This window comes from Strongylocentrotus purpuratus, unplaced genomic scaffold, assembly GCF_000002235.5.
Source record: "Strongylocentrotus purpuratus isolate Spur 01 unplaced genomic scaffold, Spur_5.0 spur5_scaffold_7, whole genome shotgun sequence".
In the NCBI taxonomy this organism is placed as follows: Eukaryota; Metazoa; Echinodermata; class Echinoidea; order Camarodonta; family Strongylocentrotidae; genus Strongylocentrotus; species Strongylocentrotus purpuratus.
This window is the reverse complement of record NW_022145613.1, coordinates 30,657,541-30,680,945: the sequence shown is the minus strand read 5'-3', so window position 1 is coordinate 30,680,945 and position 23,405 is coordinate 30,657,541. Positions and strand designations below refer to the sequence as shown.

Below are 23,405 nucleotides of genomic sequence, written 5' to 3'. Positions count from 1 at the left end.
CCATCTTCCATATCTCCTACACTCTCCATCCTCCCTTCCATGCCACTCTCCACAAATCTCATCTTACACCCACCATCGCGAGACCGGTCGGTGAGAGAAAATCGTTTCTTCCCATCGACTTTCGGATGTTCACAAGTTAAGATCAGAGGTGACATCTTAATTTCATTAGCAGCAAGTTAAACCAAACACACAGGTGAATGATATGATGATACGGGGATAGACACACCAGCACGGGTAATACGAACTTCTAATTGACTACACCTCACCGGCATTCGTCCTCCTATCAAAAGGAATATTTATTAAATTCGCACCGTTTTGTTTCTGGCAGGAGGTTCGATCGCGAGGTGCTAGGTTGAGGTTTATGGTAATTACGCCTTTGCATTTCGGATCACGCCACGTTGATTTGGTTTAATATTTGAAAACGTTTTAGGAAAGATTTTGAGATTTTCTTTTGAGAATGATAATCATATGAATAGATGTGACGCTGAAATTTGGAATGTTAAAACATCGTTAAAGTATACAATACCAAGCTTATATCGCGCTTCGTGTTTTAAGCCAACACAATTAGGCCTACATCCCCCATTCCAACTATCTAAACATGTACTAGCTATCTATTTATTCATGTAATCTTCTTTGGCAAATGATTTTCCCCTTAAAATCAATATCATATTTTTTTCTTCATCGCTTTCAAGCTCTCCGCCTTAATTTCTTTCTCTCTCTCTCTCTCTCTCTCTCTGTCTCTCTCCCTTTCTCTCTGTCTCTCACCCTTTTTCTAACTTGCTGCCTCCCTTCGCCTCCCTCTCTCCCTCCCTTTCTCTCCTTGTCCATCTTCTTCCCTCGCTCAAAACATCTCGTCTGAAGGCTGAGTGCGGCGGTTAGAGTGCGGGTCAAACCAATGTTAGCTCGGGGAGGCAAATGGCTGCGAAAACAGTCAGACGTTAAAAGGCTCGTTCTTCTTAAACCTTTGCCTACTGGAAGAGGGTGGTTTATGTCTTAAACCTATGAGGAATGTGAAAACTCAGTATTCAGTGGATTAACTTTACATAAAACGCAGTACTATCTACATTTCACTTTATTTGTATTGCCATGCCTCATTTTCAGTAAAAATTCCGAGACGTGCTGATTTTTTTCTTCTATTGCGTCGTGGAATATTTCCCTTTCGCAGACCCCTCGTCCAGTAAGACGGTTTCAGAAGTAGTTTGATTACACAGCAGATGAATATTCGTCTTTATTATTAAACATGAATATATCATTAAAAGTCAGAAATTAAGACGGGGAAAATGTTTTTTAATTCAATTTGCTTTTCTTTAAAATGAAAGGGTAGATGACCTAAAGAAGTAAATAAAAATACATAAAACTTAACTGTATACCTGGAGATGAATTATAAATCAATCAAACTGGTCAATTCACTAACGAATCTATCATTATTATACCAGCGTTTTTATTCTTCTGTAGAAAAGGGACAGACGTTTTATTCAGGGATGAAAAACTGCGACGTGTTTAAAAGGGAGAAATGAAAGGAAACACATTTATAAAGTTACGGAAGAGATAATTATTTCCGAAATGTGTTCCGTTGCACGTCAATTATGATTATCCCGTTTAATAACGGCGTAGATTTTCTCACATTTGAAAGAATACAAGAGGTGATAGCTTTTGAGGGCGTATTGTTGGGCAGTTAATGGCTCCCAGTGACCCCATGGACACACGTCAGTCACTCATCCAGCATTAATCAATCGATTAGGGGGGCTATAGAAAAGAAAGGTATTCAATACGATCTTTCTATGGAAAACCCAACAAGGTGATAGCCTTGTACAAACTAACCAGACGGGTGATCGATTTTCTTTTTTCTTTTGAGGGGACATTTATCAAGTCACGTTCGTGTAACTTTCCTTCAACCTTATCCACCTCTTTCTCTCCTTGTCTCGTCTGCCTTTTCTTTTCTTTTCTTGAAGATGGGGTGATGTCGGAGTCCAAGGGCGTTGGGGGTTGTTCGGGACAGCACCCCTACCCAGGGAGGGGGTGTAGCCACTATTGTCTCGCATCAGTGCTTATGTATTCGCGTGTCGACGCTTGGTTGATTCTAACGATTTTTTTCTCCCTCCTAGAATATTCCATCGAGTTAAAAGAAGCCTTCATACAAGCGTGTTTAATGCGTGTTTGTAGATTATATCAAAGCCTTGTGTCCTAAATTATGGGAGAAGCAGCGTGGGACAGCTCATCTTTTTTTTAAATAGAGACACAATCCGTTTCTTTTTTAATACAAATTTGGAAAGATATAACATGAATTTAAAAAATAATATAAGAGAAAAAGCCTAAATTTTAAATAAAAACGTGATATGTCTAATTTCTTTAACCTTTTCTGTTAGGAATTGAGGTTAGAATTTAACTAATCGGGTACATTCATAAAAGGCCGTCAACATATAATGGGCATGGGGATTAAAGAGCTAATACCGTTATATAGAATTATCCCAATAATTTAATTTAGCTATCATTAATATAGATATGCGTACACACAAAAGTTTGGCGGACCAATCTTGAGTGGGAACTGGTATTAAACATAAGCTTCTAATAGAAAATGAAATAATCATAGAACTTGTTTTAAATCTCTTCTTCTATTTCATTTGCAATTGTATTTTTGATTGATTTGTTTTCACACCGAACAATTTATCAAGCCAACCAGAAATTGCCGGGGAGACGTTTTTTCCCGAGGTTTGGTCACAAGTGAAAGCTGGGAGAAAGTAATAAATGAATACCAATAATCCAAGTGCAGCTACAATCGTGAAATATTGCAGAATTAACACAAAATGAATTTTTCATAACCGAATATCGATTCGTGAATCATATTCAATTTGAGTCTTTCCTTCTATGCCTTGCCGCGCGGGGCAACCTCAACGAGCTTGCTGCATCGCAACGTGCATGGCGCGGTGCCTCCTGTTTTCTCGCAAGATCGTTTATTTTTCACAGCGGCGAATCCGCCCTCCGGTTGTATTGCTGCTAGAAATTAAAATTCGTGCTACTCCCCCGTACAGGCCCAGGAATAACTGCACTTCATATCTTGAGGGTGTTATCTAGCGTTCCAAATGCATAAAAGCCTAGAAAAGGAGAGGGAAAAGTGATGATTTATCGACAGGAATTGGGCATGATTCATTCATGTTCTCGATAAATCGATAACCCCGGCCATTTCTAGAGAGCTTTAATTAAGCAAGTTCGCTGGTCCACCGCCTTCATCAAATTCGAGAGGAAAGTTATTTTCTTTCAGTTACGAATTTCAGAGAGCGACGGGAGAGGGGGAAATTTTTTCGGCGCCTTAATTTACTGGTTGTTGACTTGAGAACACCATAGGAGATAAAGTGAGACGATGTAGTTAGTTTTGTCTTGTTTGACCCCCCGCGAGCAAGTTCATTTTCGATCGCATATTGATATCATCTCTATCTCTCTATCTCTCTCTCTCTCTCTCTCTCTTTAACTCTTGCTTTAAAACTTGCTTCTTGAATCTCTTTATTTTGTTATTTGTTGTCTCATCTTATTTTTTCTCTCTGCTTGCTCATCTCTTTTGCCTGATGTTTACGACTCTGCTTCTCTGTCAGTGAGAGATTGTATGTCTTAAAGTTCGACAAAAATTCCGTTTCTTTATCATTTCTCTTTCTCATTTCTTTTCTGAACATTGTTTGGCTAATGTTTCATATTTCTTTACGTCCATCCTTTCTTTCATACAATTTCACTTTCTTTCCCATTTCTCTGTATCAAAGGAACTTTTAAGAATTGTCTTATTTTGTATCACTTCTTGGCATATTCCCACTTTTGTCTCTGTAATTTTATCACTCAACTACTCAAAGTTCACTACTTTGAATGATTGTCGTGGTTAGCTGTGTACCTCTTGCTTACGTATTTCAGATGGTTATGAAGGTGTTTTTTTTAATGTAAGACCGGTTTATCTGTAAGAACTCATAATAATAATAATCTGTCAGGTTCATCCCCGTTACGTTCTAAAACATATGCCTGCATTACGTATAATTAATGGTTTTAATCATCTAAGAATCTGCTAGCTCTTGCGTATGGGGCATAATTTATGTCACACTGCGCATGTTTTTCACGATCCTTTTGTTCCTTAGGTTTGACACTACTTATGTATTACCATGGTTGTCTCCAATGTGCAGGCGATCGATAGACACATTTGCGGAACATGATATGACAAGACCCCCCCCCCTCTTTTACTCTCTCTCTCTCTCTCTCACACACACACACACGCACACATATACACACACACGCGCACTCATCCTCCTCCTTTCTTTATGTCTGCTTCTAATAAAGCAAACGATGAATAAAAAAAAGGCTGGTTATGATGAAGTGGGTCGATCACGACAAACTGCAACTGTAGTCTGCAATGATCGACGACTATCGCCTTGCCACAAATAGATAAGATCTGATGGTGGCGGGCAGAGAGAGAAAGACAGAGAGAGAGAGAGAGAGAGAGAGAGTCGGATCACAAAATAACAGACGGTCGTTACAGCTTTTACAATTTATTAAAACTTGGTGTTTTTCGATTGCTTTTTTCGGGGCCCTATGCTATGTTGTAATCGGGAAAGTAACCGTCTTCTAGATATAATGAGAAAGTTGGTTTTATCCGTGTTCTTAGAACTATTGGTTGCTTGACATGTATAGCCGACCGATTATACTCTATAGGCTTTCATAATTCTTCACCTGAGCATTAAAGCTGAATTCCTCTTCATACAATTTTTTTTCTATAGGCCTATTTGAAATGGAACAGTCAATCGAAGAAACACAAAATAAATGTCTATTCCTTAAAATTAAATTGAATATATGTCGATACTTCATATGCATAGTACACCATGTATTTTGCGTTCGTTTTGGAAAAAAGATGAAATAACCCAGACGAACGACAGTTTTTATGGAACACATCGCTTTGCCTAAAACTTTTCAATCATTATTTGTTTAATATAGAAATATAAATAGGTCTATGTACATTCAAAACTAAACCAAAAAGAGAAGAATTATACATCTTTTATTTGTAAATATATATAAAAAATAGATTTAAAAAAAACTTTCCTCCAAATAGCCGGGGATTTAAACAGCGACGGTCACGCGCGAAGCGTACGTCATTTTATTGTTAGTCGTTTAACCATTTCACAATGTTCTCTCTTTCATATCGCATTTCAACTTTTGAGGCATTTGACTGACAGCTAGCCCGAAAAGCACATTCAGTTTAACCATGGACCTCCTTAGTAGGTCCATGGTTTAACTTTGTACGTTTTTCATTTTTATTTTCATTAATATATTTTTTTTAAAATCCAAATACACTTTCCATATTAACGAAGATGGCATTGTGTGAGGCGAATTTGGATTTTGACGGAAAAATCATTCCCCTCATCGTAACTCCCATACAGTACATCGTCTAGGGGGTATACGTAACAGTCCCGACAATAGGTTCAAAGTCCGTATACCCAGCCCCCTCCCCCAGCCCCTGCGCGCACTCGCTTCATCCACCCACATAGCGTTCAATACCCTCCCGGTCAACTACCCCACTGCAACCAGGGGTCGGTCAGCCACTCTAAATTGCGGAGAACTACCCCATTCATTGGAACACTAGCCCGCTCGCGCCCGATTTTTATCATGAAAACGCAATATAATAATCCCTAGCCCCTGGCAGTATTTTTCTGTACGATGTAGCCCGCTTTGCAACTTCTTTATTTACCCCCTTATACTCCAAAATGGTAAGAAAAACGCCATGGGTAGCACATTGGGAGGCAACGCCCCCTCCTCCACGACGCAAAGGGGGTTAAGTAGATTTCCTATCTCCTAGAGGGTGGGATGAAGAGAAAGAGATGGATAGACAAGGGGAAGAGATGTAAAGAAAATTCTGAGATGGATGGATGGGAAGGGAAGGAGGGGATTCTTAACTACCAATGAAAAATGCCCCTTCCATCTTCATCATCCAGAGCCTTTCTCTTCACCCTTTCCGTTCTCTCCAGCTCTGCCACTCTCTGTTCTCCTCTCCTTCAGATCTCTGTCTCATTTTTCTGAACATGAATGTGAATCGCCTGCCAGTCAACTCCCCCTAACTAACATGCAGATGCTCTGTCGCCTTACATTCAAACTAATTGCTTTGCATCTTAATCAAACCAGGTTTTCCCTAACGATAGATTGCTTTTGAAACAACATAAGCTGGATCTGCCGTGGATTACTCCACTGACTTTGAGGTTAGCTCGAATTTCGCGCTCAATAAATCCCCCAAACATTGTTTTACGCAGAGAAACTTTCAAGCAAATAGAGAGGAGACCAAGCTGAAATGGGGAGCTTTCGCTTTTTTCCCTGTACGCCTACTCACCACCGAGCCTCTCTTTATATGGCAGGTACTTCTTGAGGGGAAGTTTTGGGGGTCTTTTATTGGTAGGCGCGCGAGTACCCGGCTCGCGCCGTTCCAAATCCCATCTCACTTTACGTCCCCTCCCAGATAATCCTACCCCCAAAGAAACGATTAGAACCTCTTTGTTTTCATAAGACATGAGTAATCAGGCTCATACTGCCCTTCATATTCGATTTTTTTTTTTCCTTCGCTCTCTCTCTCTCTCTCTCTCTGCGACTCTTTCTCTCCTTTGCTCAAGATTCCCTAGAACAGATTTAAAACAATTTCTATGTAGAACAGTAAAACGCGCAAGGGGGTGAAATGAAACACTGGCAGACGATCGTCCTGTCTGCATAAAGTGCGTTCTCTCTGTCTTTCTCCTTTTTTTTCAATTTGCGATCGAATTTTGGCGCCAAACGCAAATATCCACCTTCATTCCTGAACCTCTCCTGTCCGCCCGGAGCATCAATCCCTGACTTCATTTCTGTTCGCTTCTTTGGACCAGCTTCGCTCCTCCTTTGAAGTAAACTGGGGCTGCATCGGAGCAAGAAAAAAGAACCTCCGAGACACTCGGTCCTAATCGGTAGGAGGTAAATTGAGAATGGTTTAGAAAGACTATTCTTCCTCGGTCGTCCTTCTTTTTTGTGCCCCAAAGAAATGTTACAGCTTTTTTTCACGTCCTGCAGCCGATGATGAGAAGGATTGGATACATAGGAAAACCCCAGCAGGGTTGTTACACAGACATACAAGCACGCCACTCTTGGGTCAGAAATTTGAGCAGGAAACCTCGCTTTTTAGTCGATAGCAAAAATCGATGATCAGGAGATTTGAGAAAATCGAGTTACGTACAATGTCCATGTAATTGGGTATCAGCGCGTTCTAGTACACCTCGTAACTACAACACGTGCTGAATAAACATACAGATACACCTAAGGCTCTTCATGACTATTCATATTATACAGAAGTTCTCCATTTTCCCCCCTTTCTGTTGTCCGTATCATGCTGCCAAAATTTTGGGACTGAAGAAGATATGTCCCTTTAGTTTTGAGAACAAGGAGAGAAGATTGCAAGAGTTTACCAAATGAAGAAGCTTCGAAGTCACAGGAATACTTAGTATGAAGTAGAATAGAGAAATAAGAAAGATCAGAATATAGAGGAAAATTCTCTTTCTACAATTTTACTTGGGGTTCGGGGGACAGGTCACGATCAATTATTTTGAGAAATACATTTAGTGTCTTTGACGAACAAATCTTTAGATTGTAAAACGAAAAATGGTTAGATTTACATTTGATTAAAACAAATAAAATGTATAAAAAGACATATAGGCCTTGAATTCAGAAGATCATAATCATAAGGTCACCAAGCACGATATTCCATTATCTCTTCGTCTTGCTCTCTATCTTTCTTTCTTCTTTTTTTTCTTTCTTTTATTTCGTTCTCAGCTCAAGTTTGGCAAAGCTGTCTGGACTTGTTCTTACACTGTGAAAAGGTTGGGCAATATTTTCCAACACTTTGCCAATAGTCAACCCAACCATCAATTGGGCAATATTTTCGTATTTTGCCCAACAGCTGGTCAAGTTTTTCCCAACAAGTTGGCTACCGTAGTCGGGCAGTTGAAGGGTCATATCTTTGCACAAATTTTGGTCAAAATACGAAACAATTATACACGTGTGAAGTAGGGTACTTACGTTTACCAATACCACTGGGCAAAATATTGCCTAAAAGATGGTTAGGTTGATTATTGGCACAACGTTCGGCAAAGTGTTGAAAAAATATTACCCAACCTTTTCACAGTGTATATTTCTATATTTTATCACCCACACTAAACTTTTACAAATTCTGGCACTGGAATTGTTCGCTGATGGCGAGATGTGCTATGAATCTTAACATTTTACATCGAGTTATTGCCCTTCTGGCTTTCAGCAGACGGAACTATCCCTGATGGGAATCGGATCGTTGATCTTCTGATGGCATAAGTAAGTGGCTACATAACCTACAGGCCTGAACTGAATCCAGGAAATAACACTCCTACTTGACAAAAACATATCTATTGCTACAGGTTGCCTTCAGATAGATATACTGATACGTCTCACTCCCCAGTGGGACAAAATTTGTCAAATTGAGAGTATCGTCTTCCTGAAGTCCGACCTAAAACTTCTTTTAAAATGTACTCACAAAATATCGGCATTCTTTCGTGTGTACATCGCTGTTTAATTTCTTAATGATTTTGTTTGGCTCTTCAGCACAAGTGGATGCAAAGTTATACCTACAGAGTCAAGTAAGGAATATAATAAACTTTATCTTTGAAGAAGAAAAAAAAAAGAGAAGATGAAAAATTGTTTTGAAAGCCTAAATGAAATCTGAGACGGTTTTGCTACTTCCCGGACTCTTCGAATTGATCTAACCATGAAAGCAGCGCGGGTCTTGAATTACATAAAAACAGGTGAGAGAGATTCCCACAAAAGCTAAAAAACCAAAAAAATGAAAGAGTCGGAAGGAAAACTCCCAAACCCCGCCAGCTAGTAGTGTCATCTTTCTGTCTATTCGGTAGAAGAATCCCCTAAAACTACTCTTCATCATTAAATGATATTTGTTAGCTTTGTTACGCAAACAAATATTTCCCCCTCTCTTTCTCTCTCCTTCTTCTCGTTGAAGGGCTGGATAAAGCGAAACGAACTCCCACGAGAAAGCTTAGTATTTTTCATTTAGCGTCTACCCGATAGTCTCTTATTGGCGGTGTTACAGCCGTAGGGTATAGCACTAGAGTACATGTATGTATACTTTACAATTTATATTCTTATTACTTTCATATTTGGCGAGAAGGGATAGTCTTTCTTTTCCCCGCTGTAAAGAGTATTGTAGGAGAGGGGATAACCCGACCATACCGAAACGTCTGTATCCCCGAGCCCACGTCGTATCTTCCAATTTCGGTTCGATTTCATATCGTCCTCATCCTCCCCATATTTTCGCCAAATGTACTCAATTTTGCGCCCATATGAGCCCCTCTTTTCGCAGTAATGAAGTATTGAATATCAATTTGACGTGGCAAGATTCTTCGAAGCAATGTCTTAAAGCACTGGAAAATCGGTAGGCGAATTATGAAATGCTTACTTTTAAACGTATTAAATTTTCTCTTTTATTAGTTTATTTGCAGGTTTAAGTTGTAAAATGAAACGTTTAAAAGCCCCTTATGAAAACAATTATTCAATTTCCCTGCTAGCTTCATTAAAAAAGTAGGTCGTGTCATAGAAAACAAATTTTTAAAAACATTTTTTCTTTTCGTATGCTTTTATTCATCTAGCCCACCTTTAATATGGTATACTTTGTTTCCTCAATTTATTATAATAAAATAATTATGAGATTTGTAAGGCGCCAAATTCACTTGAAATCATTTGCTCAAGGCGCACTTGTGCAACGGAAACAAAAAAGAGATCACATAAAAGAATTTATCTGCATCATAAAAAAGAGACAGAAGAACATACATATTATCTGTAGTTCCTTCATTTATTTGTTATTTATTCTTCTTTTATTCTCATATTTCATTGTGAGTAAAACCATGTTTTTTAAAGATAAATCCCCCTTTTTTTTTACAATATCAGAATTTGGAACTAAATATTATAAACAACTATTTCCAACTTATTTACCTCTGACACGACGACAAGCAGATACTACGACATCGCTTGATATCGTTCCACGTCTTTTTCCAGATTTACAAGCAAATAAAACCAACAAATGACGTTCAAGACAAGCAACATACACGAGGAATCATTGATACTTTGGATTAAGTGGGTATCAATCTATCACATATTTGTGAGTCATTATAACAAAAAGGGGACGGATGGATGCCTTAATTCGGGAAGGTACATTCTATCGCAACCTTACTCCGGTCAATGATAGCATGACCTATCTCCTGTACTTTTTCTCCCAGTCGACGATATCCAGATTGATTGGCAGTCCAGGACCAGAAGACGTACTTTACCAGCTAGGGTCCAGCAAGTGAGGGGGCATTAGCATGGGGGAGGGGGGGGGGGGGGCTCTTCGTCGGTGAAAGGAAATGTGAATTCATCCAGCTACCGATTGGGGGGGGGGTGCGGAAGGTGATCCCAAAAAATGATCTCTTTCATCCTCTCCCTTTATTTTTTTTCTTCTCTTTTGATTGTTTTCTTTGGTGTTTTTTATTCTTTCTCTTTTCATCGTTCGAGGGGCACAAACCCCTTGTACACCCGAGTAGCTACGCCAATGTCCAAGAGGTTTTACCTCAACTTTCAGTCTGCCTTCCACAGGCATTAGCCCACAATCTCCGTACCACCATGTTGTCGTATCAATGACGTTGGTTAATTAGTTAATTGATCCAGAGTAAAGGACGGACATTTAATTGATACTGCTTGCTAATTACAGGGCTTTTGTCCCTTTCCCCAGCAACCTCATTAGTAAAGACGTTCTGCAATAGAGACTAATTAGTAATGAGGGTGGGCATGAGGCAGAAATCCTCTCAGTCTTTTTTAGCACCACTGAGCAGTGAACCTAGGAGCACGTCGCAGAGGTGATTGCTCCGTTACGTAATGACACGTCCTTGTGTGGGTATACAGACCGAACCCAGACACCTCAGGGGTCAGCTGTACTTTTGGACCAACTCAGGTGGGTCTGGTCTAGGTGTGCACCCGAACAATCGTGACAAAAGATCTGGAGTACGGGCGGAGACTTTCCCGTGTTGCGAAACCCGAACACTGCCGAAGACAGTGTAAAAGAATCCAATGGGGGTTTTGTCCGAACCTTTATGGGGATGGGTGAAACCCGCCACATATTATACGCATAAGGGAACACGGACCCACCTCTATGTACATGCCAATCAATACGAGGCCGAAATGGCGTAATAACAGTTGCCATGTTGGTAATCCCTTTTCCTCCTCCCCCGGTAACAATACCCAGCTTTTCAAAATCTCAAGGCGCAACCTCTCTGATCGGCCTACTCAGCCCCGCTTCAGTCGGCGCGTTCCTCCAGACCTGGTGGTTCCCCTCCATTCTATTGTCTCCTGCTTTGTCCTTGCGTACGCAGAGCACCGATTCAAAACCCCCTTCTAATGCGGCTTTTCGTCTTGTTTACCGTCCGTGACAGGGGAATAGTCTTCCGAACAATGAAAGGGATCCTTACTAGGGCCGGACAGATGTCACTTTTGATTATGTTTTCACAGTTCATGTTCCGTGCGATGATCTTCATTCAGAATGTCGTCTGGGATCGTCTTCTCTGCTTTCTTCGGAAGTCTTGTAGGGTGCCACTTCTCTAATATTCATTTGTTGCCATGTTAGAAATGTAAGACATTTACAAATTATATTCCGATTATACTCCACAACATATCAATGCATTTCATCTTTACGATAAAGATTTCGACCTTAGACCCTGACAAAAAAGCCAGGTTAGTCACCTTTACTCTAGGGCATTCAGATCTTCCATCTTATTCAATGATTACAACTTCATCTAGGAGGAAATAACATACCCTTTTGTTGCAAGAAATAAACACTCCAGCTCTAGCGCACAAACTATTAGAACACAAATTTCTAAATCTACTCCGGTTCAACAAACATTGGTTTGGCATTCCTTTTTGTAGAAAATGTACCCTTTTGGCACCGAAGAACGTTTCTTCATAGTATACGAATGACTCTGATCTTGTAATAAAATGAAAAACCTTAAATTTCCTTTTCCTTTTCTTCTCGCTTTTTACTTTAATTTATTGATTTTGTAAAATTCACTTTTGTAATCAGGAAATATCTGTATATCCCTTTTCTATGCATAGGTTAAAACTTAAAGGGTTAGAAAAATATTAATCCCCAAAAAAGAAAAAGGCGAAAGTTCTCAAATATTTCTTTGTCGTGCATTTTATAACTTAGTTTTAGTTTAACCACTCTCATTTTGATTTGGAGAAGAAAAAACAGTCATTGTTAAAAGGAGCATGATAATGTAGCAATGCAGTCAATGACAAAGTAAATAAGTATGAGAAATAGATAGTTTTATCATTTAATACTTCCATTTTAAGCAGAAAGAAAGAAACTCAGAGCGCACGGAAATTTCTTGGAAAGGTCAGAAAGTGAGATGGCAGGAATGGCGTCACAAGTCGGACGCCATGACCCTCTCTCGGCTCGCCTGTTCCGATAAAAGCGCGAGAAAGTGGCGTAAAAAGTACTCCCCTTAGTCTCCCCTCGACATAGGTATCGATTTTACGAGTTAATCGTCCGGGAACGAAGTATTTTTAGTTTGTTAATAATCTAGTTGTATCACCAGACTCATTTCATGTGCTTGATTTTAATTGGGTTTGAAATAAAAGTTTTAATAAATGGACGAGAGCGAAGGAAGTGGAATCTTTTAAATTATATGGAAATAAAATCGGATTATAGTAAGTCTGATTTTATTGTTCAAAGGTGATATATTTTATGGTTATGTTTTCCATAGATTAATATAGAGTCTGTTGAAAAGACTAGATCTCTATATTTTGATTATATCAATACTTTGCCTAATAAACCTGGGCTAGACATACGATGCGTGACATGTCGCGGTGCGCTCAGCCCTTCCTCTCAAATACCGAATAACAAAAGTACCCTCTCCAAACACTCTACACCTACAAGCTAAAAAGCATCTCCTAGGAAAAAAGATTGAGATAAGAAGAGGCGAGCAAGAAGTAGAAGTCCTCCTTTTTGCATAGCAATTGCCTTGACGACGCAACATCAGTATACTTTAGACCCGCTTATGATGCGGTGGCGAGCCAGCCGTGTTTAGTAAGCGCTCTGCGTGTGCACTGGCAACTCAGACAGGATAGGCCGGCGTAACGGACGGGGAGGGGTGAATGGCCGCATCATGGCCATCTATTCGCTCGCCTCGCATGGCAGCTCGTGAAATCATTCCAGACCATCGTCGTCACCGGAACGGTACTTGCCGATGTCCGCTACTTGTATCGCATCAACGTTTTCGTCTGATTTGCATGATGACGCTGCCAGCCTGCACGAATTGTTGCTTTTCGCTCCTCTTCAATTGTTGATCGAGTATAAAGATCTAGTTAGGTGAGCGTTAAGACAAAACCTCGAGTTCATTATAACCTTTTACATGTTATTTGTCGACAAGTTGCCTATCTCTTCTTGTTCTAATTTACTACTCGATTGCAATCTAATGGGTTTCATGTGAATCCTTTTGTCGGTTTCCGATGTTTCTGAAAAGGCTAAATAGTCTATCACTTTCTTTTGTCAGAATATTAAGCTTTTGTCGTTACTTTCTCGTACAAACGAAACTTTCGATCCTCTGGTGTTACTTCTCGTAATTTCCTTTTGGCCTAACAAAAAAATCAGCAGATAATCGTCAAATTTAGCCCTTAAAGATTGGAAAGGAAGGAAGTCACACCGTATACCATCACAATTATTTCTGATTTCCTTCATTACTTTCTACTTTCCAAAATGATTTCTTTTTCATTTCTAAAATTTAATAGAAAATAATATACCCCTTGTCTTTTTCTACTTCCTAATTGTTTTCTATTTTTTCGACTTCTGATTTATCCCTTCTTTCGTGTCTCCATTGATTCCTGCGTTCCCGCGTTTCTTCTCATTCCCTTTGTGTGTATTGACTATCAGAGTGAGATATTGAAATAAATATCCGTATCGATAATAATATCTTTCATTTACTTAATATCGTCTGTTGGAGGGCGTGATGATGACGGCGCTACGGCGACGACGACGATATCTATTTTGATTATGATTATGGTTATCACGAAATAAGGTTAAGGTCTATTAGGAGTTATTCTCGTTGTTGCAGATTATACTAAACAATTTGTAGAAATATATGATTATAATTTTGTTGGAAAGATGTATACCAGTTATTTGGTGTGTTAGAAGTGAAACATTTCTCAGTTCTGTTTATTTCACTTTTAAAGTGCGTTTAGGAAACGCATACAGAAATTCAAAATTATATACCAATTATTCTGTCTTTAGAAAATCTTTCCACATGATGGTGTTTTTTCTTTTAATTAACTTCATCCTATCATTTTAGTTAACTATTTGGACTTTTATCATACCATCATATTATTACAAATTACACAGGCAGATCTAATAATTGTGGTTTAAAGTCTGATACCAGAGCTGCAGATTATCTTGATACTTTATACCTTCACTTCTTGACTTACAATGGCAAATAATGAAAGGGTTTGGTTATGGATCAATCTGAGGGCTATTAAGTCCGAATTACACACCATCACGCTCTAAATGTATGCATTACTTGTCCCGAAATGGAGTTGGTTCTTGTCGTATATGATTATTATTTTCATCGTAAAGTACATGTACATTATTCAAAATTATTTATGAGTAGGAATTATGGTTTTAAAACAAGAAATAAGAGGGTGCCTCTCGTTTGAGGACTATACCAAACGTTTTAAATCTCGTAATTCGCTTATCATTTTTATATTTTCTAACCCGTTATGTCCCGTTTGCCCTTCATCTTCAATCTGTTGTTTTTGTCTATCCCCAATTTCTTCTTGTTATCCATTACTTGTCATCTTCTTATAAACACACACACACACGACCACATCTTTTTCTCTCTCTCATATATAATTATATACTGTATATATATATATATATATATATATATATATATATATATTTACCCTTCCTTTTCTCTCTCTCACACACATACACACACACACACTCTCTCTCTCTCTCACACACACACACACACTCTCTCGTTCTCTCTCTCTCCCTCTCTCTTTCTCGCTTTCTCCCCCTTTATCTGTCAATCCATTGCTCTTGTATCTCTCTCTCTCCTCTCTCTCTTCTCATAACTTCTTCATTTCTATATCTCTCTATTTACCTCTCCCTGTTTCAATTCATAACCTACAAATCCATCTCCCTCTCTTTCTCTCTTCCCGTCTCTCCATCATCTTACCCCTCTGTCCCTAGTATCACCCATTCCTTCAAACCCTTCCGCAAAGTGGTTAGTATTATTTCCCTGCGCTATTGTTGTCCTTGCATACCCCTTCAGAGAAGTCATCGAATCTTAGAAAAACGATACAAACTCTTTGCTTTCCTTCTTTCTATCAGATTCGCTTCCTCTCCTCCTTTCTCTCCCACTTTCTTCCTGTTTCTTTACATTTCGTCATATTCCGAGTTGTGGATGCATATCCCCCAATCCGTGTGCCCACAACGTTTTCAAGCCCGCACCACAAGGGACAAATATTTACATACCGACGGTACTTGGTAAGCTGGAGTGCGGGGCACTGTCCCGGTAATTACTCCGCCTCTGCCCGCTGACATATCTTAGCAACGTTTTTTTCTTCACTGCAGGTAAAGGGTCCTTTTCACATTTCTTTCTCTCTCTCTCTCTCTCTCTTGTAGTAGTATTGGATTTCTGTCGCCAATTGAGATTTAAATTGATTCAAACACACAGTCATTAAGTAGATGAGTCCAATCGGTTTACAAACATCACACTCTAAACATGCTTAAGTAAGATATGATGATATCCTCTTCATGATTATGTAAAATTGGATGTATTAAATTCTGCGAATAGATATTGAGTAATCATGTAGAAGAAAAGGAGGCGGAATAGATGATCTTAATTAAGCAATCACAATCCAGATAATGCCATCGATTTGATAACATTTCTTTCGTATGTTAATTAAAGTACCGTGCAGGGTACTTTCAAATATCGAATATAAAATTTGAGGCCCACTAAATAAGTCATCTTTCCGCTTCATGATTATCATAGAACGCCATCGATTTCGCAATTGACTCATAATTATGCTACTTTAGTTATGACTCATAACATTTCTATTTTTATTATTTCTTTTTCTTTTGTTCAAATCGTTTGTATCAAAGCAGCTACTCTCTTCGTCCTCCTTTTTACTACTTTATTTCCTCTTTCTTCTTTTTTTCTTTTTATCCTTGTTACTTAAATGACGTAAATAACCTGAACATAACACGAAGAATATTTCTTGATGAAGAAATCTTTAGAAATAGATGTGTAGGAGGCAATAAAAGTAATAAATTATATTGTGATTACGGGCAATCAGAGTGTACCTTTTTCCGTGTAGTGCTGTCTTTCTCTATCAACAAACAACGTCATTTCGTTACATAACAAGACATTTTTAATTACGTCTCAAAATAATTGATTAATATGTAGAGAAACATATCACCGCAACCAAACCCTCTCCGGATTGTATATCTCAAGAAGTTGATTAGCAAAGTTTCGCAATGAAATTAAGAAGTTTTATATTCATGATATTGTTGTGTCGACTCTAAGGTCACACGATGTATGGGTCAGTCATCTGCGGTAAATTGGGGGTGCCACCTATGGAAGCCCAAATGATGAGAACAATAATGATGTCGCTCTGAAAAAGAATCAAAGATCGATACTAATTATGATCGACCGTTGTAACCTTCTTGGCTCTGTTGTCTGGCGATCATTCTTGATTGTTAGGCGATCGTATGATCGCTGGATCGATTGATATAGGCAGCAACATCGCGTTTGAAAGCAAGACAGGGTTCATCTTAAGGTCGGGGTCTTCCTTGATTCCAATCTTGCAGCGAGACATTTCCCCCAAAATACATTTATATAGATACCTCATTATCTTTATAAATAAGAACATGAGAACGGGGTGTCCGACGCATGTTTCGGCAACATTTGCACCGGGCCTTTTTCTCACATCAAGGATATGTTGGTTTATGGTTATAAGGTTGCATTTCTAAAATGTTTAGGGTTAGAGTTAGTGTATATTTTTAATGTTCAGATCGAGGGTTAAAGTCAGGAATTGATTAATGTTATTTTCGACCGTAGAGCAATTGTCAATCGATAATGTGTCGTCGAACCGAGAAAGATGTAAAATTGACCTGGGGATGCTAAAGGTAGGCGCATAATATGAAGGGGAAAACAAAATCTAAATAAAGTTTTTTTTTTAAATATCAATGTCCTCTCACTGTTAGGCGAAAGAACATTTAGTTATGTTGTCTAGACATGAAATGTTTCCCGTCTTTTGTGTTAAATCATATAAATTATTTTTATGGCAATACTTTTTACTCAGTTGCTCTAGGAATATATAGAGCGATCAACATGGATCAAGCGTTGTACCAGAGGTCATGACAAGAAAGAAAAACTTGAGAGTCGTCACAAATCCCTAGTTGGGTATTGCATAAACTGAAGCAAGATTATTCAGACTTTTCAAGTTAAACATTTTTTTTTCTTCTACAATATTGCTGAAATTGTATTCGATTTCTGCACTTTGATGAAATTAAGACTGCAAGGAAATTTGTCTTGGACTCTTCAACTCTCAGCAAAGATATCTCCCTTGCATTTGTCTTTTTTGTACTTATAGTTCTGTAGAAACATAACGTCATATTGTTATCCGTATCAGCTTTCACTATATAGTGGAGTTTTAATCTATTATTTCATTTCTGTAATATCTTATTTCATAGTTTGTTCTGAATACGCCTCAGGGGAGTTCTTCGCTACATTACAGTAAAAGAGAAAAATGAAATCAAAAATCCTATAAGTCGATCGGTTGTACAATCTGAACGATCTAACTGTTGTGATAATATCAAAGAAAATAAAACCTACCCTGTTTGTAATTTGTCATCGTGCGTGGTAAATCAAGTTCCAAACATCACCGGAAACAAGTTTCAAAATCGCCTTCAAAACTTTGGTGGATAAGATTCTGCTTTGAATGGTTCATATAACATTTCTATATTCACACTTATCAAATTAGCACCCTAAATTTAAGACTATTGGAAATCATATCCTGACATTTATAGCAAGTAGAGAGCAAGGATTAGAATAAGGAGACACGAGGAGATTCTTTATAGCCGGTGGCAATTTTTGTTCATTTCTTGTACCCAGTTGCATTTTGCGTATTAGTAACAAATGTTGGTGTAATTTTAGTTTAACTCATGTGAAGTCTAAAAAAAAAGCCTCTTCAATTTTTGGTCTAAAGTATTGACAAAATAATGTATAAATTTTACGAAAGTGTCCGGTGGGTGATCGTAGTGGAGTACTTTTTCTTCAAAAACCGTTTTTTTTTGCTCTGCCGTTATCATGGCTCATAATTATCTGTTCCCTTAGAAAAAAACATGGAAAGTAAGAAACAACTTGAACTCTCTTTATATTTTACACGACTATCACTTAGACTTTACATTTTCTAACACAAATCATATATATTATAAATGGTCCGTCCGTTCTTCTCTCGGCATTGTAACATTTTTGCTCTTCCAAAATTAATTACAGCTCTTCGTACGCCGTTAACGCATCACCTAAACTCCATTAGGTGAGAGAAAATAGTGTTAAATCAACCGATACAGTTTCATCAAAGCTCCAAGGCACCTATAAATGAAGAATTTCTTCTCCTTTCTTTCCCCCTTTTTCTTCATTTCTCTTCCTGTGGTGGGACACGGTAGAAAAAGAGCTAAATATATTTTCGACTATATCAACCAGCTTGCCGATGGTTGTCTTTAGGCAAGACAGATGCTCTCGTGTTCCGTGGAGCCCGGGTGTTCGCCAACTCGGGCTCCACATCGTTTATCCCCTGTTTTTTCCCCTTTCATTTTCTTTTTTGTTTTGCAGTTTGACGTACCCGTAGTTGGAGGCGCCTCTACGCTAATAGGGTGTCATAACAGTGGTATCATTTTTCAATTAAAGAAGCCCCGGCGAAGATGTGTGGCGAAACCCCTTAAGCTGTTTTTGTGCTTTTTACTAAGATCCGTTGACTATAGTCTTCGCTTAAATGATATCGCATCTTTTGACAACCGAATTGGAGGAGATAACATTTTAGTCATCTGATAATAGCTACAATTCTATTTTTCTTTGTATGTTTGCTCACACGGTTGCCTTTTCAGAGGAGAAGGAATGAGTCTATTAATAAAAATTTGAAGAAACAAGAAGGGAAAGTAATATCATCGATTTCTGTATATATTCATTAATGATTGGGAAGGATTTGATAAAATATATATAATTGTAGTTAGATTGGCATAATTTCGATGTGTAATATTGATCGTATAATGATTAGAAGCAGAATTGAAGTACAAACAAAAACAATCCGAAAATTATCAACGGCATCAATCCCAAGGTCTCTAACTGTCACCCCTTTCTCTTCCACAATATAATTAATTTGCTTATATGTTAACCTTTTCCCAATTTTAGCATTACCATTTGCACAAATTATCGACCGGAATTATATTAAACGACTATCGTGCAAAGGGAAGGCCGAATCGCGTGGTTGCACTGCCCGCCAGCCTCCCACGGTGATGCGCTTAACGCCTCTCAGACTCCTTGTCTGGCACCCGATCACAATCAATTTAAACAAATGATAATAATTCCTCCTGAAATTGCCGAGAGTAATTGTATTTCTACCCTCTCTCTTTTCTATCTCAGGAATGGCGAGGAAGAGAGAGAGAAGAAAGAGTTGAGTAGAAGAAATGGCGGGGGGGGGGGGGGGGTGTGGAGCAGGGAACATTAGGGTAATGATAATTGCCTTCCCGTCGCGACAAAATTCCATTAAAACGCTAGTTTGATTAATAACTGTGATGTATCCTGTTTCTCTTGTATCTTTGCCTGCAGGAACCGTCGCGTAAAGGAAGACCACCTCTAGCCATGTTAGCCGCCACATGTGATCGAGTCGCGGAGGGGAGTCCAGAGAGTTTCCCTGATCCACCCAAGGCCAAAGGTTTCCACCCCTTCAAAAGGACGACACCAACCATGTCTGGACTGACTGCAGAGCACGCGGCATCAAGGTTCGCCCATATGGCGGCACCCGGAAGCATGCTAGGCGCATCCTTACCGTATCCGTTGGCACCAAGCAGCTCACTTACCTCACCGTTTTCTGGAGAACTCTTCTTTTCACGGAAGACAGAACCTCGAATCCCAATCGCGACCGAGACAGCAAAGTCGAACACGTCACCGTATGGACACAAAACCGGGTTCAGCTCGGAGACAGAGCACTTGGCAGGTATCCTGCCCCCGCATCTCTGTGGACATTCTGCTTATGAATCGTGGCTGAAAGCAGCAACTTCAGCGTCTATGTTATCGCGGGAGAACGGTGTTCATGGCTTCAGTCCTGCGTTCTGGAGTTTACCGGGTGCCCAGGCCAGTTTGCTGGACCTTCATAGCAGTGCAGGCACTCTGCCTTCACATTTTGGCAAGATGCCAACTTGTAGCAGCGCATCAGACTGCAGCGCATTGGCTCTGAGCCATTCAGTTTTACCCTACCCACCCCTTACGACCACAAATCCACATCTCTTTAGCCCATCACAACTGTTTCCTCCAAGTAGCTACAACTCATTCTTACCTCCAGGTTACGATATCATGAGCCTCACGGAGATGCGATCCTCTTTCTTTGGACCAGCCGGACTCGGGCTTTCACTGTCCAGAGCAGGCCGTCGTTACAGCGGCAGGGCAACCTGCGATTGCCCAAACTGTCAAGAAAACGAGCGGTTAGCCGCAGCCGGCCAACCGCTACGAAAGAAAAATGTTCACAGTTGTCACATTCCGGGTTGCGGTAAGATCTACGGAAAGACATCGCATCTTAAGGCGCATCTTCGGTGGCATACGGGTGAACGTCCCTTCGTCTGCAACTGGCTCTTCTGCGGTAAGCGATTCACTCGGTCCGATGAGCTCCAACGTCATCTTCGCACGCATACAGGAGAGAAGCGGTTCTCGTGCCCGACATGCAACAAACGCTTCATGAGAAGCGATCACCTGAGCAAGCACGTCAAAACGCATCAGAACAATAATAACAACAGCGGCAACGACAACGGTGGTAACGCCGACAGTAAAGCAGCAGGAGAAACCGGAAAGATGTCACCGATTAAGAAGTTAGCGAGCGTTGGCAGCAGTGAAGCTGAATCGAGTCCTAGCGGTACAGAGGGGTCACCGTCACCGGTGTCTACCGGACCCGGACCTATCAGCATGTCCGTACCGCAATCAGCTGCCCTGAAGGTAGCATCACCATAGCAACATGTAATGTTTCGAACTTTTCATCCTAACAAGCCCAAAATGACACTGCAGCTTAGATACTCAGAGTATTAAAGAGAAATAATAATCAATTACTTCGCAGTCTTGAAGCAAGTAGGATACACATGCCATTAATACATCCCAGTTATAGACTTCTCAGCATACGTTAAGTTTGTAACAAATATATATATATATATATATATATATATATATATATATATAAAGAGGGATCATTGTGTGTTCTTGTTTCCGAAGATGATTCTAAAAGAAATATCTTTAGATTTTGATATTTTAATTTCTTCACATTATTCTACGTGTGATACACACACATCCACACCCACACGCGTCGCCCACTTCCACTTATTTAATTAATATATTCTTTTGTTTGAACCTGATCGTTGGCAAATTTATGGAAGGAAGCAAACAATCTCTCTCTCTCTCTCTGTTAGCATATTTACCATAATGGCTATTGTTCATCACACATCTAAGCCTGTTATGTCACATTTTATTTCATAATTGCTTCTTGCTTCTTCTTCCATTTTTGGAGGGGGTATTCCTCTTTATATAAATATATATCTTTTATTCTGAAATATTATTATTTAATTCTATTTTATAGCAAATATTCAATGGAGTTTCTGGTCACTACTACTCAAAAATATCAACAACTCCATGACTTGACCCGAGGGTCTCTAATCTTTGCACTCGCACAATCAAACACGGTCACCATGGTAACTAATTTTGAGTACTCTGGTGGACATTCATGTTCACCAGATGTAATTTCAAAAACTTCTTTTACAGTAGAGATTTTTGTCGTTAATATTTAATGTTCATCAAATTTCGTTATGCAGTTGTTAAGTCTTCTTTTGTAATTCGTTTTACAAGAGCAGGAGTCTCTTCCCTAAATTTGGACGCACTGTTTTCAAAATGACCATATGTTTCGAACAAGAATATAGGCTACTTCACTTCGAAAGTCTAGTCTGTCGCTGTTTCACATGCAACAGTTTACATAAGATTTCTCTGCATTGATGTATACGTACAAAAACTTGTTTTGATTGAAATGTTTGAACAGAGAAAAAAAATTAACCACTTTGTAACTTCGTATGTTTTAAAAGAAGTGAAATAGTTGTTCTGATATCCCATGTATTAAATGAAAATGTAAAAGGGATTCCTTTTTAACCTTAAAGAGTCACATCCTTTTATGTTGAGAAAAGGACAAACAGGAAGTTAGAAGGATTGAATATTGACGGTATGAAATCGTGGCTTTCGATTTTAAGAAAGCATCCTACTCTATTATTAGTTCGAGAGAGAATTTTTTTTAAATAATTCTATATTGTAATAGACGGGGATGTCTAAAACATGATTTAGGAATATTACCTCTGATATAGCTCGCCAATGAATCTTAGGGTTATGGGCTTCAGCTAAAGAGAATGGGCAATCATTCATTGTGGGGTATCTAAAATCATTTACCAGGTTAACACCGGATCTATTAACATTCTCTCCCGATCGCGTTTTTTTCTCCGTCAAGAAGATCGCCTTAAGAAGAGATAATACGTAGCTTGACAGTGAAACTATCAAAAAAAGAATAGCTATTATCAACCCTCCCAATATGGCGATAATGGCTCCTTTTTAAAACCCCTGTTCTGAAACGCGGGGATAAGGCTGGCATTATTGTAGGCCGACTCGATTTGGCGGGGGTTAAACGAAAAGCCATGCCTTGCGTCTTCGCGTCCACAAGTCTCCAAATGTCAGAAGAGCTTGAGCGGCTGTTTTCGCGCGTAACCGTAAAGGAAATGAGAAGAAAAGGGAGAGAAGGGGAAGAGAGAAGCGGAAAGAAGAAAGGATACAAGAGGGAACGAAAGGGTTTTTAGAAAATGGCAGGCGAGAAAAAATATGGTGTAGTTAATAAAGATGTATGGGTGAGAAAACGCGAGATGACAGCGAGGGGTTATTGCGCGTTTAGTAGCTACCCATGACGTGACTTATGGTGAAGTCTTTCCAACAAATTAACCCAGTGCGAGAAGCTAGAGCTTGAGAAACGGTAGCTAGCTGCAGCTTACGTCGTGTTCAGCAGCACAGAAA

General features: G+C 39.3%; 1 protein-coding gene across 2 annotated transcripts in view; it reads left to right on the top strand.

Moving 5' to 3' along the window:
- The window catches only part of LOC756515 (transcription factor Sp9), a 31,123-nt gene extending 8,489 nt beyond the window's left edge, over positions 1-22,634 (top strand). Inside the window, exons 1-2 of one of the 2 annotated variants that reach the window (XM_011676836.2) lie at positions 12,428-13,414; positions 19,935-22,634. In XM_011676836.2, coding sequence (XP_011675138.1) covers positions 19,968-21,326 — 1,359 coding nt within the window. In that variant the 5' untranslated portion in view covers positions 12,428-13,414; positions 19,935-19,967 and the 3' untranslated portion in view covers positions 21,327-22,634. Of the gene's footprint in view, positions 1-12,427; positions 13,415-19,934 lie in introns of those variants that run through there. The other variant, XM_003725900.3, reaches the window with a different exon arrangement.
- Positions 22,635-23,405: the final 771 nt, after the last annotated feature.